Source organism: Excalfactoria chinensis, chromosome 3 (genome assembly GCF_039878825.1).
Source record: "Excalfactoria chinensis isolate bCotChi1 chromosome 3, bCotChi1.hap2, whole genome shotgun sequence".
Classification (NCBI taxonomy): Eukaryota; Metazoa; Chordata; class Aves; order Galliformes; family Phasianidae; genus Excalfactoria; species Excalfactoria chinensis.
Window position 1 is genome coordinate 86,376,695 of NC_092827.1, and position 13,474 is coordinate 86,390,168.

General features: G+C 40.0%; 1 protein-coding gene across 11 annotated transcripts in view; it reads right to left on the bottom strand.

Annotated features, from left to right (window-relative positions):
• Positions 1 to 13,474, bottom strand: part of ESRRG (estrogen related receptor gamma) — a 378,604-nt gene that overhangs the window by 211,092 nt on the left and 154,038 nt on the right. For 5 of the 11 annotated variants that reach the window (XM_072333661.1, XM_072333656.1, XM_072333659.1 and 2 more), the window contains exon 2: positions 8,208 to 8,266. The exons of 4 other annotated variants lie outside the window; for them this stretch is intronic. Coding sequence is in view for 1 of the 7 variants with exons in the window: in XM_072333653.1 (XP_072189754.1) it covers positions 8,208 to 8,266 (59 nt within the window). In the remaining 6 variants the exon portion in view is untranslated. Of the gene's footprint in view, positions 1 to 8,113; positions 8,267 to 13,474 lie in introns of all 11 variants that reach the window. 2 more of the 11 variants (XM_072333663.1, XM_072333657.1) reach the window with 1 other exon arrangement.

Below are 13,474 nucleotides of genomic sequence, written 5' to 3' on the forward strand. Positions count from 1 at the left end.
AATAGGCTTATACGATACAAATATTATGTGGGCTATGTGGAAACTACAAGGTCCCTAATCATGTTTAGGGATTACTTGACAGAACAGAGACATTTCATTCCTATTGGACCTAGGGATTACAGCAAAGAAACATCTAATATTCCATTTTTTAATTTCATGCATTTTTTATTTACCTTTAATGATGCTGTATATATTCATCATCCTGAAATATTAAAACAGTATGAAAAAAGTAATAAATTGGTGGAAAATTTAGGGAATGGGAATGCAACAGCACGCAAATCATACACTATCAAGTGCTTGATACACATTTAAAATTACTGCCTAGTACAGCAAAGCCAAATTCCTGGCAGATTTCTGAAGCGCAAAGTCACAATAAGAAGATCAGCAGAACAGACTGAAATAATAGAATATTCATCCCCCTAATCCATATGCAATTCTTTAGGGCTTTTTTTTTTTTTTTAACAATGCATATGAGGTCTGACTGTATTCAGGATTTAAATAAGTTGTCTCTCTCTCTCTCTCACACGCACACATACACACTGTATTTTTGTTAAAAAAAAGTATATACAGTTATCATTTCTGCTCTACTGCACCCACATTGACAAGGTTAGCACATTTCCTCACACCTCAGATGAAACAATAGCATTTTAAACAAAAGTGTTAAAAGAAATACATTTATTCATACCATTGAAACCTTCTGCAACAGCATTGTTGGAAGGAGGGGGTCTAGTTTGACTGGGAAAGGAATTTAATTTAATTTTTTTTTAACCCTTTCTTCATTCAAAATAATTACTGGTTAATTTAAAGCAATTTCATATTTAGTTATTGGTAATAAAATTTTGAAACCAGCATTAAATCTTTGAGATCATGCATTTATCTCCAGACAGATGTAATTTTAGATCTAGTATTGTACAAAGGGAGACGAATAAATCATCAGTTAAAAGACAGATGCTGATGATAATAATGATACACATAGGAAATATGCGTGAGGATGGACGACAGTGGGGGAGGGTGGAGGATAAAGCTCCCATTGCCATGCAGGAGCCTACTGAATTACTTTCAAGTGGTGCAAAAGCCACAACTGAGCCACACACGGCAATATGAAGAAATTCATGCCTTGCCAAAGTGATGTACAAAGCTTGGGATCAAGAAGGGCTGCATCTGGCCTTAGGTGTCAGCTGCTGTCCAGGACTTCAGGTCAGGGCCTGGCAAGGGGGAAGCTGATCCAATCCCCTTCAAATCATGCTCACATGGTATTAGCTGACATTGCTATTCAAATGGCAAGGTTGTTGTTTTAATTTCATATCCATTAAACAAGCAATATAAAAAGTATTTAACAGAGGCTTTTATTTTTGGTAAGGAATCTGCTCTCTTTGGTAAGAGCCTACTGTGATTTATTCAGCCACAAAAACAAGACCTGCCTGTATTATACAAAAGATCTACTTGCAAGGGTCTGTGCTTATTATTACATACCTGTAAGCAATATGCACCTATTATTGGCAGAATTGGGGGAAAAATAAAGACAACAACCAAACAGCCATACTGAGCTCAGCAGGAGCGCTCCAACATCACCAGGGCTAGAACATACCCACCCTGCTTAGGTATTTTACAGGCACAGAAACAAAAGAACAAGCATTCAGAGAAAGGATTTGATCTGTGCTCATGAGCAAGGTGTTGTGAGAGAAAACAGAAGATGAACATGCATGAGAAAATGTGATGTAAAAAATCAGGAACTGTTAATGCACTGAATTTTGGAGAGAAAAAACTGATAGATGCTCCTCAGAGATGCACTGGATGAAATCTGAATCTGAAAACTATGAGGGGTGGTGGCTTTGCTGCAAACCTGACACATTTACAAGAGAGGCAATTAAGTAAGGATGCAAAATACCACCTTTTTTTTTCTTTAAATAAGGCCATAAAAGGAAGTAAAAATATATTAAAGAGGAATAAAGAGCAACCTCTGAAAATTACAGTATTCTTAAAATACATAGGGCTATTCTTCCTTCTGCTATTGTATCTCAACAGGACATAACACTAGTCCAAGTAAGTTTATTTTAGTGCGGGAAGCTTCTGCCTGTGACCAAAAACTAGAAAAGAATAAAAATGCTTTTGCCCGAATTTCAAAAGTTTGTTCCAAAAGAGAGCTAAGCTCATCTGCACACATCTGTAAAAACTGTAACCACTTCTTAGCGTAAGGAAACAAACTACTCCTTGTTCACACTATTCAGATAAATGGCTCAACCACCTCCTTTAGAAAGCTTCTAAGCAAGCAACATGAGACATATATTTGGAATATGAAAGTTTAATCCTACTCATTAAAACACGACAAACTTATAATTAACTGAGAATGGAGTCAATAATGAGAACATCCTTCATTGTAATGATGTTGGTACTATCAGCTTGTAATATGGGAATACACCACAAGGAAAGTGAATAGGGAAAATAACAACTCAGTTGCTAAAAAAAAAAAAAAAAGTCAAAGTTTTCACCTTGGTCCAATCTTTAAAGCATAAATTTTAAATCCTCAAAAGTTACATTTTTCCTGTCATCAGACAAGATAATACATTACAATGTTTTTCTGTGATGAGGAATAATTCAAGGTCTTACATTGCCTGATTAATCTCACAACCAATATTTAGAAAAGGTTTCTCTTTGAGCTAATCAAACTTGACAAAAGCAATCTTCAAACTATGCCACATTCACTGATTTGTAAGATATCTCAAACTTGCGTTTTATTAAGTGCAGCTTAAATTAGCAACAGCCCTAAATCCACTTGCTTGTAGCACCTGCTGAATCTCACAGGCAGTGCATGAGGAACACAGAAAACACACGGGTCAAAATTATTAGAACAAAATATTCTTTCTCTTAATAAAGGATGCCATTCTAGCCTGAAGTCAACACCCAACTACATGATGTGCTTTTGGAGAATATACTCTGCTACCATTCAGTTTACCTTTGCTTCTGGAAATAAACTGCCTTGACTTTACTGGATAACTTCTGTCCAGCGACTCTTCCAAATAATGCTTATTTTTATACAACTGAATCTATATGAGGTATACTTATTTTTCTACATATCAAAGGTGTCAGCCTTTTGGCTTGATTGGGCCACACTGAATAAGAGGCTTGGGCTGAGGGAGTTACATTTAAAAGTAACAACAAGTATATTTTTTATTAAAACATAAAAGTAAACTGGAACAAAACAAAGCTAGTGGGGTGGGCACATACATTCTAAGGCTTCCTGTGTCACAGATGTATCACAAGGCCACAATTCCTACAGAAGAGCACCTTCACTATGGAACAGCTGCCACCATGAGGGCAGCTAGCTGGGAAGCACTACAACTCTAGCAAGGAACAATGTAGGAAACATATAAACACCTTCACAATCCCTTTTTCAATATTGGTACTTCCCCTCTTTTTTTGAATGTCCATGCATATGTGACCAGGATTTTAGCCATGGTTTGGGAGCCTGTTTGAGTTTGGCTGCTCAGTCCTCTACATCAGAAGAGATTCTTTAATTAGGGCAGCTGAGCAGAAGGACAAAAATTACACAAGTATAGCATTAGTTCTCTATTGCAAATACTCTAAAAGGAAATGAGGTTTCCAGCTTATTCTTCTTATATCATACTTATGTTCTGGATAAATCTCTTAATAAATCTCTTTCTGAACTACTAACTCCCATTATTTCTTCACAGTTGTGCACAACACAGACAATGACTGCACAAGTGATCTAATATCATACTTCATTAACATAGAGTCACACATATCAGAAGTTGCTAGTACAATTCTTTTCCAGACCCAAGGAAGGATAACCAAATATTGGGTAACACACTCTGAGAAGACTATCAGTGAGTTTCTCTATTTGTTTATATAAATGGGCCAATACTTTAAAGTACTTCAGAGCACTTAAACAAAGCAAACAAGCACTTGAACTTTAAATATCGAGCAAGAGGAGCTATTGACAAGTATGACTTTACTTAGTAAATCTTAATATCTTTGCAAACTTGAATTCAGTCTCCTCATGAAGAGAACCAACAGACTCTTATCTCAGCCTCAGCTCTTCTTCAAGCTCTCACACAGTGAGAGGGTTGAGCAACTGCACACTCCCCCCTTTTATTTCTTTTTGTTTGAACAGACTGCTTCAAGCTTTCCTAGGTGAGCAACCTGGACCCACAGTAATCTTTAGAAAGCTGTTTCTGAGGCTGAAACCAGAACATTATTCTCTCTCTCATTTGCTCTGTAACATAGGATTTCTCCATCTTAAATAACTTCCTTTTCAGCTCCTTTCTAACCACAGGCAACAAAGCATCAATGATGGAGCACATCTACCAAGTACTCTTCGATTAACTCCCAAGAGGTGAATAACACTGTGGGAATAGCTTGCTACTCTCAGTGAAACATGGAGCAAAAGCATTCCTCTGCTAAGCCGCCACATAGTTGAGTCAGCTTGAGGTCCATCTTTTTGGTCTCCACACTTGTGAAACACTTCTTAGCTACTGCATTATATACAACTAAGAGTGCTCATTCCCTGGCCAAAAAAAGGAACTGACGTCCATATACATTTCCACTCAGAAATCAGTATCCAAAGTAATGGTCATAATTAGTATTCTGTCGGTTTAGACAGTATTTCTTTTCTTTGAAACATTATGACTTCATATAGGTCAAGTACCACACAGTTTCATAGCTGGACACTCTGCCAAATCCGGTTTGCTGTACCTGAGCAGCTGCACTCAATAAGGATTTATGTGTTTTGAGGACAGGTCAGTGGCAATTTTCAGAAGGATAACACCACCAGCATACACCAGGTCATCTAAAGTCTTAAGTTTGCACTGAGGACCTAGAAGGCTGCACCGAAAGCAAGCTTTTCCATCCAGCAGCAGGCTAAAATCCTGCAGTACATTTCACTTTTTATTTCTTTTTGAATTTGTTTTGCACTCAACTTGCAGTACATGTCCATACACTGCAGGAGTGTGTGTCTGGAGGGTGTTTTCTTGTGTGCACACCTGTGTAAGCGTATGCACATGTGAGTGAATTTGGTGGCATTGCCTATTGAAAGATTTGCACTGGCCAGTCTGGTAACAACAACTCCTCAAACTCAATTTTACAAGGAAAATAAAAAACCAACAACAAACCAAACACCACCACAGGAGAGATGCAGCTGAACATACGAACTACTCAGTGATAAATCTTCACTCTAGGTACAGTTCCTGAATGAAACAGCTTTGAAATTTCATTGAAATACCCTTTATTTTATAAATAGATCTTAATAAATAAAACAGCTGAGAAATTTGTCTGGGAAAGAAAGCAACCTTTCTCAAAATTTATGAAGTGTTAAGTCTGTTTCTTATCATTTCTTATCCTAATTCTAAGCACAAGTGTCTACTAGCACATGCTCTCCACATTTGATGCTGAAGAACACACAGTCTTTACCAAATTAATATTCCAGAGCCCACTTCCAATATTATCTTCCCCTTATCCCCCCCAAGTAAGTGTTTTAGTTTCTATAGAACTGTTTTTGCTCCCTAATCTTAACCAAGAGATGAAAACTAGAATTAAGGTTATTCTTGGTTGCTCTGTTCATGATACCCTTTGGTCTATTATATGAAACAAGTTAGATTTGGACATACTGAGTACACATCACAATGCTCTGACTGGAAACTGAAAATAAACAGAAAACTAGAATCTTTTTTATTCTGTTTGCAATACAGTACTCACTTATTTAAGGAAAAATTCTTAGTAGTGAATGCATATTTGACAGATCAATCAAGTCCAGCCATAACAGCAATACAGCACACTTTTGGGTACAGGTATCCCAAATAAAATGCTGCCTTAGAACAGTGATAAAAACATGGCTATGACAAAAAAAAGTGTAATTCAGTTTTCAACAGACTGTGAGTAACATGATGTAATTATTTAGAAAGCCCTGCACGACCCCATGGTTTTGGTAGAAATGAATTAAAGGGTGAAACTGAAGGAGAAAAACTTCAACAAAATGAACTCAGAGACAAAAGATAAAAACAGTGGGGAAAAAAAAGCCCAACCAGTCACAGGGAAAAGTACTGGTCTACTTCATTCTAATAATAGAGTCATCAACAAAGTATCTATATGCACTAACACCTAATTTGAGCATCCTGAATTCTGATCCTGATTTCCAGGGATGGCAACTACATATTTAAAAAAAAAAAAAACAACATCAAACCAAACTTAAATTGCTCATTACTAGAAATAGATTGATTTGCATGAGAAAGTTAAGAGTTAGATTCCTGTTTTTTTTTAAATGAATATTAAGATCATGGGCTGAGTTCTGAAAGTGAGCTCCAACTCCCAGGTTAATGTTTTTCTCGCGTTGGTAGCAGCATCACTGCCCCTGGGAATGGTACTGTGTGGGAGTAGCATTGGAGCAAGCCCAGGAAAAAATGGACAAGGGCTTTGGAGATGAGCATGAGAACCTTTCAGTATCTAAAAGGGGGGTAATAAAAAAAGAAGGGGACAGACTCTTTAGCAGAGTCTGTTGCTAAAGGACAAGGGGAAATGGTTTCAAACTAAAGGAGGGAAGATTTTGACTGGATATAAGACAGAAGTTTTTTGCAATCAGGGTGAGGCACTGGCACAAGCTGACCAGAGTGGTGGCAGATACCCCATCCCTGGATACATTCATGGTCAGGCTGGACGGGACTCAGAGCAACCTGATCCGATGTAGGTGTCCCTATTCATTGAGGACACCTACAAGTAGTTGGACTAGACAACATCTAAGAGTCCCTCCCAACTCAAACAACTCCATGATTCTATAACCTGTAGCTCTGCTCAGCATCCAAACACAAACCTATAGAAAAACATCTGGATGGGAAAAGTCACCAACAGTAAGAGGCTGGAAGATACCTGACAGCATATAACAATGTGGGTGAGGCTTACAAACAGCTTGGTAAGGGCAGACCCTTTGGTAAAGCTAGAAAAATTGACAGCTTCCAAAGCTACAGCCATTCTCAACAATTCTATTTTGCACTTGCTTTCTCTCCTTCAGCAAAACTTGCTGGCAGAAATGTTTGGCTGCTGCTCTTACACACATGAATTCAGAACAATCGAAGAGAAAGGAGCTCATCCTATAACAACACCACATAGGACTGATCCAGCATGGTGCACATCCAGCACAAAACATTCTGACTGCAGGATAGCAGCCATCATTTTGAACTGCTTGAGGGTTTTCTGTTTTAAACTGTGTACTAAATACTACCTTTAGGCAGGATGAGGGTTTTTTGTTTTTTTTTTTGTTTGTTTCTGTTTGTTTGTTTTTTAATCTTTTTTTCTGGAGTGTGTTTACTAAATTTGTAAAATAAATCGCTAAGCTAAGATATAAGATAATTTACTTGCTTTTTCAGTCAAAATGTCAAGGATCTAACAGTGTTTTCCCATATTCCCAGCTCTAAAAATTATGTTATCAGAATTGACATCCCCTGAACGCCACAGGTGAAAATTCCTAATTCAGCATTTTTGTGCATTAGCACTTCATCCAAACACAGTTGCTCACGTTGTGAAGAACCATCCCAAAGTCATTATAACTCATGCATTGCCCATTGCTCTGTAGGAGACAGTTTGTGTTGTACCAGATAGTGGCTGGTCACCCTCTATGAGAGGCAGCCACCACTATCTTCCTCACATTTCTTTACTCAAAGGGCAGTGAGGCAGTGGCACAGCTGCCCAGAGAAACCCCAGTGCCCCATCCCTGGAGATACTCAAGGTCAGGTTGGATGAGGCCCTGGGTAGCCTGAGCTGGGGGGTGGAATTGGGTGGGCTTTAAGGTCCATCCCAACTTAAGCCATTCTATGATCTGCAAGCACCCAGCACATTTTCTTGTTTTAAATGTACTGCACAATCACAGGAGCCCAAACACAATTATTTAGCACGAACTAGCAAACCCCCCATCCAACCACCCTAAGGTCTAGGAAAGTTCAGAAACGACCCAGAATGGACAGCAGCTCACACTTATTCTCTTCAAAGCCAAACACCAGAGAGGCGAGCAGCATGCTGCTGGCCACGACTTCCCACCACCCCAGCTCCTGCCTGCGCATTCCGCCTGAGCAGTGCACAGGAGAGGGCACAGATCCCCTTCGTCACTCACCATCCTTTTCTAGTCACATTCACTACGCATTGCACTAGAAAATCGTAACGGTGTTAAAATATTTTGGCAGGATTTGTATGGCCAGATCACTCACTTCCTTTGGGACACACAAAGCCTCCTCTGGCAATGAAACAGCCAAAATGTCAGCAAATCCTATAGAACAGAAAAGGGTCCGTCAATGTAGAGCTTAAATGAATCTCCATTAAATGCAAACAAACAAACAAAAAAAAATATGCATAACAAAGATATACACACATAAAAAGAAACAGCCTAGAAACAGTCACTTTTCATTAACATTTCCTTTTTTCACCCTCCAGAAACTTTTTAGCAGCATTCCAATGTATTCATCACCAGGTGCTATTAGAGCACAAGCTCACTCCGAGTGTTACCAATTCACGGACAGATTAGAGGGCACATTAATAACATAGTTAATATGAAGTGTTTAGAGCCTTTACGTCGGTGACAAATACGACTCAGCCAAATTTCCTGACCATTGAGGCCACGGAGGAACAATTTGGTAGATTTCATCAACAGCTCTAATTATGTTCCTGTCAAGTCGAGAACAAAGTAATCCATAACTGGGGGGCTGCTCAGAGACAGTGGCACACAAGAGTAATTTATGCCCAAGACACAGGGCCCTTGCTGTAGTTAGAGAGCACAGTGCCTGACTAACAAGTGGCTTCAAAAATGAATTTATTAGGGAAAGCGCAGCCCGCCAAATGCAAGGCTTATGGGATGTTACAAGGGAAGGACTTATAGCCAGCCCTGTCTATGCCAGCACCCCAGTTTTTGCTCTCCCCAAGCTCTGAAGGCTCTAAAAAGCAGGGCCTGAGCTTGAAGCATCACCCAATGGGGAACAGGACTCCAGGACCAAAAATCCTGTCAGTCCCCAGGACACAGACTGCACCACAGGTGCCCTCTCTCAATCCTACAAATAAGGCACTAATGAAACACGCAGAGGGATTATTAGCAACAGCGAACTAAAATACTGACATACACCACACATCTCTTACCACAGCCCATCTGGGAAACAGGCTGAGAAGAGGAAGGGGGGAGCAAAACGAGGGAGAAGCCGTCATGTAATTTTGAGTCATTTTCCACTGTGATCTATATTGGGATGCAGCTTCTGTGCTTTCAGACGGAGGGGGTGGGGGTGCTGAGGTTATGTGTGGCACTCATGTGGCATTTCACAGAAAGGCAGGGACGTCTCCCTGGGGCTGGGAGGAGTGTGAAGCCTGGCACTGCTCACTTGGGACTGGCTATTTTGTAAGTAGTTAGAGAAAACAAAGCCATGCGCTGCCAATGTAATTAAGAACAATAGCTATAAACACTTGGAAAATTAACTATAACCAAAAATTAGACTTTAAACATACTCATATGACAAATACCAAATGCCAGATGGATTTTAAAGCGCAGTTTTCAGAAGTTAGCTATGAGCATACACTCCTGTCAGCAGTTTAGGATTTGTATTTAACTAGACAGAAAACACATAACTAAAAGCTCATTCTGCCACTTTGTACACTTCATATTCCTTTATCTGATAGCAAAGATGATAATAAGATTGGCATCAGCTAACAGAAGCAGCAGCCTTCTTGAAGGGACTGAAGCACAGATGATGGAAGCACTCAGACGAGACCTATTTTGGAGACTGACCACTGTCCCAGGAGGGTTGCTTGCTGAGTTCCCCACTGGTAAAATGGATGCAAGCATGCATAGGGAAGGACATCATCCTCATGTGCTGTATATTAACAAGGAATTTTCAGGTCTGGCCTCACTGAACTATGGGTGTTAGTTACCTCACCTTATAAGAACGGGTACAGATCAGCTGCAAGATGTAGCTGGGAATCACAACAATAAAAACTAAACATTCTTTCTTTACTAAAGGTTTCTTATTCAAGTTTTTGCCTGAAAATCCTCTGCCACTAAGTTTAAGCGCCTTCTGAGGTGGATGGTATTAGTCTCTTACAGTAGAAGCACTTCATAGAATTATGATTACTAGCACCTCATAACACTTTGCATCCAAGAATAAGCAAAACAACAAAACAAACAAAACACACAACTCTCCCTCCCTTCCCCAAAAAAGCCACTCCAAAAGCATCGATGGCTTAAGCCTCACAGGGAGGCAGAAGGAAAAGGAAAGAACACAGTCCCATTCTACAGATGCAGAAAGAGAAAACTGGTAATCCACACAGAGGCTAAGCCAGAAGCCAAGCAATGTCTGGACTTCATAATTCCCAGGCTCGTGATTCAGTCACAAGACACGCTTCCTCTCCTGGTGAAATGTCATGCTGCCTCATGCTTCTGTTACAGAACACATTTTAACCAAGTGTAGCAAAAGCATGATGATCCCATTAAGTATCTAACATCTAATACCTTGTGAAAACTAATTTAGTGCTTTATCAAATCTCTAGTTTGTATGTAGAGCATAAACTGCCTACATTTGCTAATAGGGCAAATTGACCCGTCCCATATATTATCAAAACACATCAAAGTCTGCTGGAGGACACAGCCTTAGCTACTTATTATCCTCTGCATTAACTCTCTCACCAGCTACTCAACCAATATGTTTCCCAGTAACACATCTGTCATGATTTTGCAGAGAAATCAGCAATTCAGGGCAGCAGGGCAGTTAGAGACAGATAACAGGACTAAACCCATCGCCATCACCAGACTTCTCAATCTGCTGTTAATTGGCAAAAAAACAGAAACCTGCAGCACCGGCCATGCACAGCAGCACTCCACTGCTGGCCTCCAGAGATTCCCCCTCTTAGGCTTGTATTTTTTAGAGCTTTAGTCATTCACATGATTTCTGCATGATTTGTTACATACAAGAGAGAAATGAAGTTATATACTAACATCTTCAAACTTATAAGGTGATTTTTACTATATATATATATATATATATATATATATATATATATATATATATTTGTAAGCAGAAAAAGGACATCTTATGCAAGAGTACATGTGGCTTAGTAATCAGGAAAGAAAGTGCCAGAATATTACTAATAACAATGTTAGATCAAATGAGAACATCTTTGTTGGCTTGGATGCTATGCAATCGTATTCCTGCCTGTGATATATTTAGAATATTGCTTGAGACACTATATAATGAACTGTAAATTTTGAAACCACGCTTCTTAATGGCTGTGAGCTCACCTACATGGCTAATAGAGGTACTTTTTTTTTTTCCCCTCTCATTACAATTGCTACTAATCTCTTTCAGGTCCTATTTGTCTCTGGATTTGGAAGCCCTGAACCACTGTATGCAGGTCTCTCAGAGACCTTTCCTGACCATTCAGCCACCTGAATTAACAATTATCACCATAACCCAGTGGTTGGGAAGGCAATGCTGGAATATTCCAGAAAAAAAAGCCAAAAAGAAAGTCAACAGAAAGGAGAAAATAAATGTTTCACTTTTTGCATGTGACTACATACAGTTGTCAAATATAAGCACAGCCCTAACATGGTGCTTAGTCATTCACACTCAGTTCTATGGCTTCCATTGTTTTTTTTTCTGTTTAGACAGTCGGTCAAGCACTGGTTTCTTCTTTTCCCTTATATGTTTCCTACATCTCTAACCTGTAACGTAAACAAGTAAAAGGCATTCTGGGGTGCAGTTTATTTCGGGGCTGTATTCTCAGTTATTTCAGAGCCCAATGAAGATGGGTCATTTTTCACCCAGCTGTGGTTGGTTGTCACCAACCCAAGTGGGTCAATACAACAAGTCTTCTGCTGGGAGAAACTTCTAGCCAGGGGAATTAATCAACCGAAAGCAGAAATAAATAAATAAATAAATGTGTCCAATGAAGGAAAATACAACAGTACTATGTTATAGAATTTAGCTGCAAGTCTTTGGAGCTTTATTCCTTCTTACTTCCCTGGATGTTGGTATTTGTTTTGTTTTTTCTCTTCTGTTTTTATTTCAAAATCACAGGAACTACGCAGCCTAGCAAGGCTGTAATCACTCAGCAGGAGCCTGGCACAGGCACAATGTAGCTACCAGCCAGGCAGTGGGGAAATGAAGGAAATCTCTTTCTCCCTCCCCCTATGTGGCTTAAAAGGGGCTCGGCATGAATGAATCTTCCCGGTAGCCACCAACAATTTCTTATTCCTTCCGAGCAATCATCAATTTCAGCATCAAGTGGTTTAGTGGATCCACAACTGGTAGTGGCAGCAGAGGAAGCCCAGCATGCAAACGTTTTGGCTAATTTAAAACCCTTGTGCTGCGGAATCAAACATGACAAGACAACAGTAAAAAGAGAGGCTATTATCCCAAATGAGAGGCGGCAGATAGCTGAAATTGGCTTGAGTGGCAGAGACAAAAGAGGTGGAAGGAGCATCGTCCCCCACCCTCAGTGGGCTCCCACATATCACTGCAAGAAGGAAAAAAGGCAGTGTTTCCAAGTTTCACGCCCAAGCAGAAAAAATACACATAAAAGGATACAAAATAAATTAGCAGCTGGTAAAACATCTGCCCCATGGGGATGGAGAAACTTAACTTACAGGAGACATCACCCTTGCAATAGAAAAGCTAACGCTCTGAACACTAAAACTGTCATTTCCTACTGAATTAGTGTCCTGCTGCCCAAAGCTCATTGCAGTGAGTTGAGGAGTAGATTTAGGATGGAGTAACCTTAAAAGGAGAATAACCTATGGTGCGGCCACTATGTACCAAGAGCTCACTGAGTACCCAGAACTCAGGGCTGCCGGGGGAGGCAACGCGGAGGGCAAAGGAATTAATTTTGCAAGGCATTTGGGAGACCATGAGCAGACTGATGATGTTCAGAGCCGTGAACCCTGGTGATGGCTTGCAGCTCACAGAATGACGACCTGTGGGATCACTGGAGAGCAAGCAAGTTGTCTTTTGCAAGATTAACAATTTAAAAGTGCTGAAATTAATTTTGTTTAATAGCTGTGGGTGCAGACTCCTTACAAAGTAGGTTGCAAGGTCAGCAAGCCTCCTAAAGCCTTTTAAAATGCAGATTTTTATAGGGACAGTAGATTTAGGGTGGCTTAGGTCTTAAAGATCTAAAAAGCAGAAGTGTAAGAGGTCACTTCCTACCACTTCCAAACCTCGGGTGAAGACATCTTCTCTGTTTCGCTTCTCACTTGTAACACACATTTACTGGTACATTCAAAGCTACTTGAGAGCTACAATCAAACGGGAGAACCACGCTAACAAGTATGTAACACGCTCCTGGAAATCTCACAGGAAGGTGTCCTCCCACACTGCAAGTTGAGAGAAGGAAAAGTCTGGAAGGGAAAAGACAAGAGCAGGGAGAGCTCACCCCTCAGAGCAGAAGTCTGTCTGTGATTCCTCTTTATCTGAGACCATGGCTCCCCAAATTGCTGTGCCGT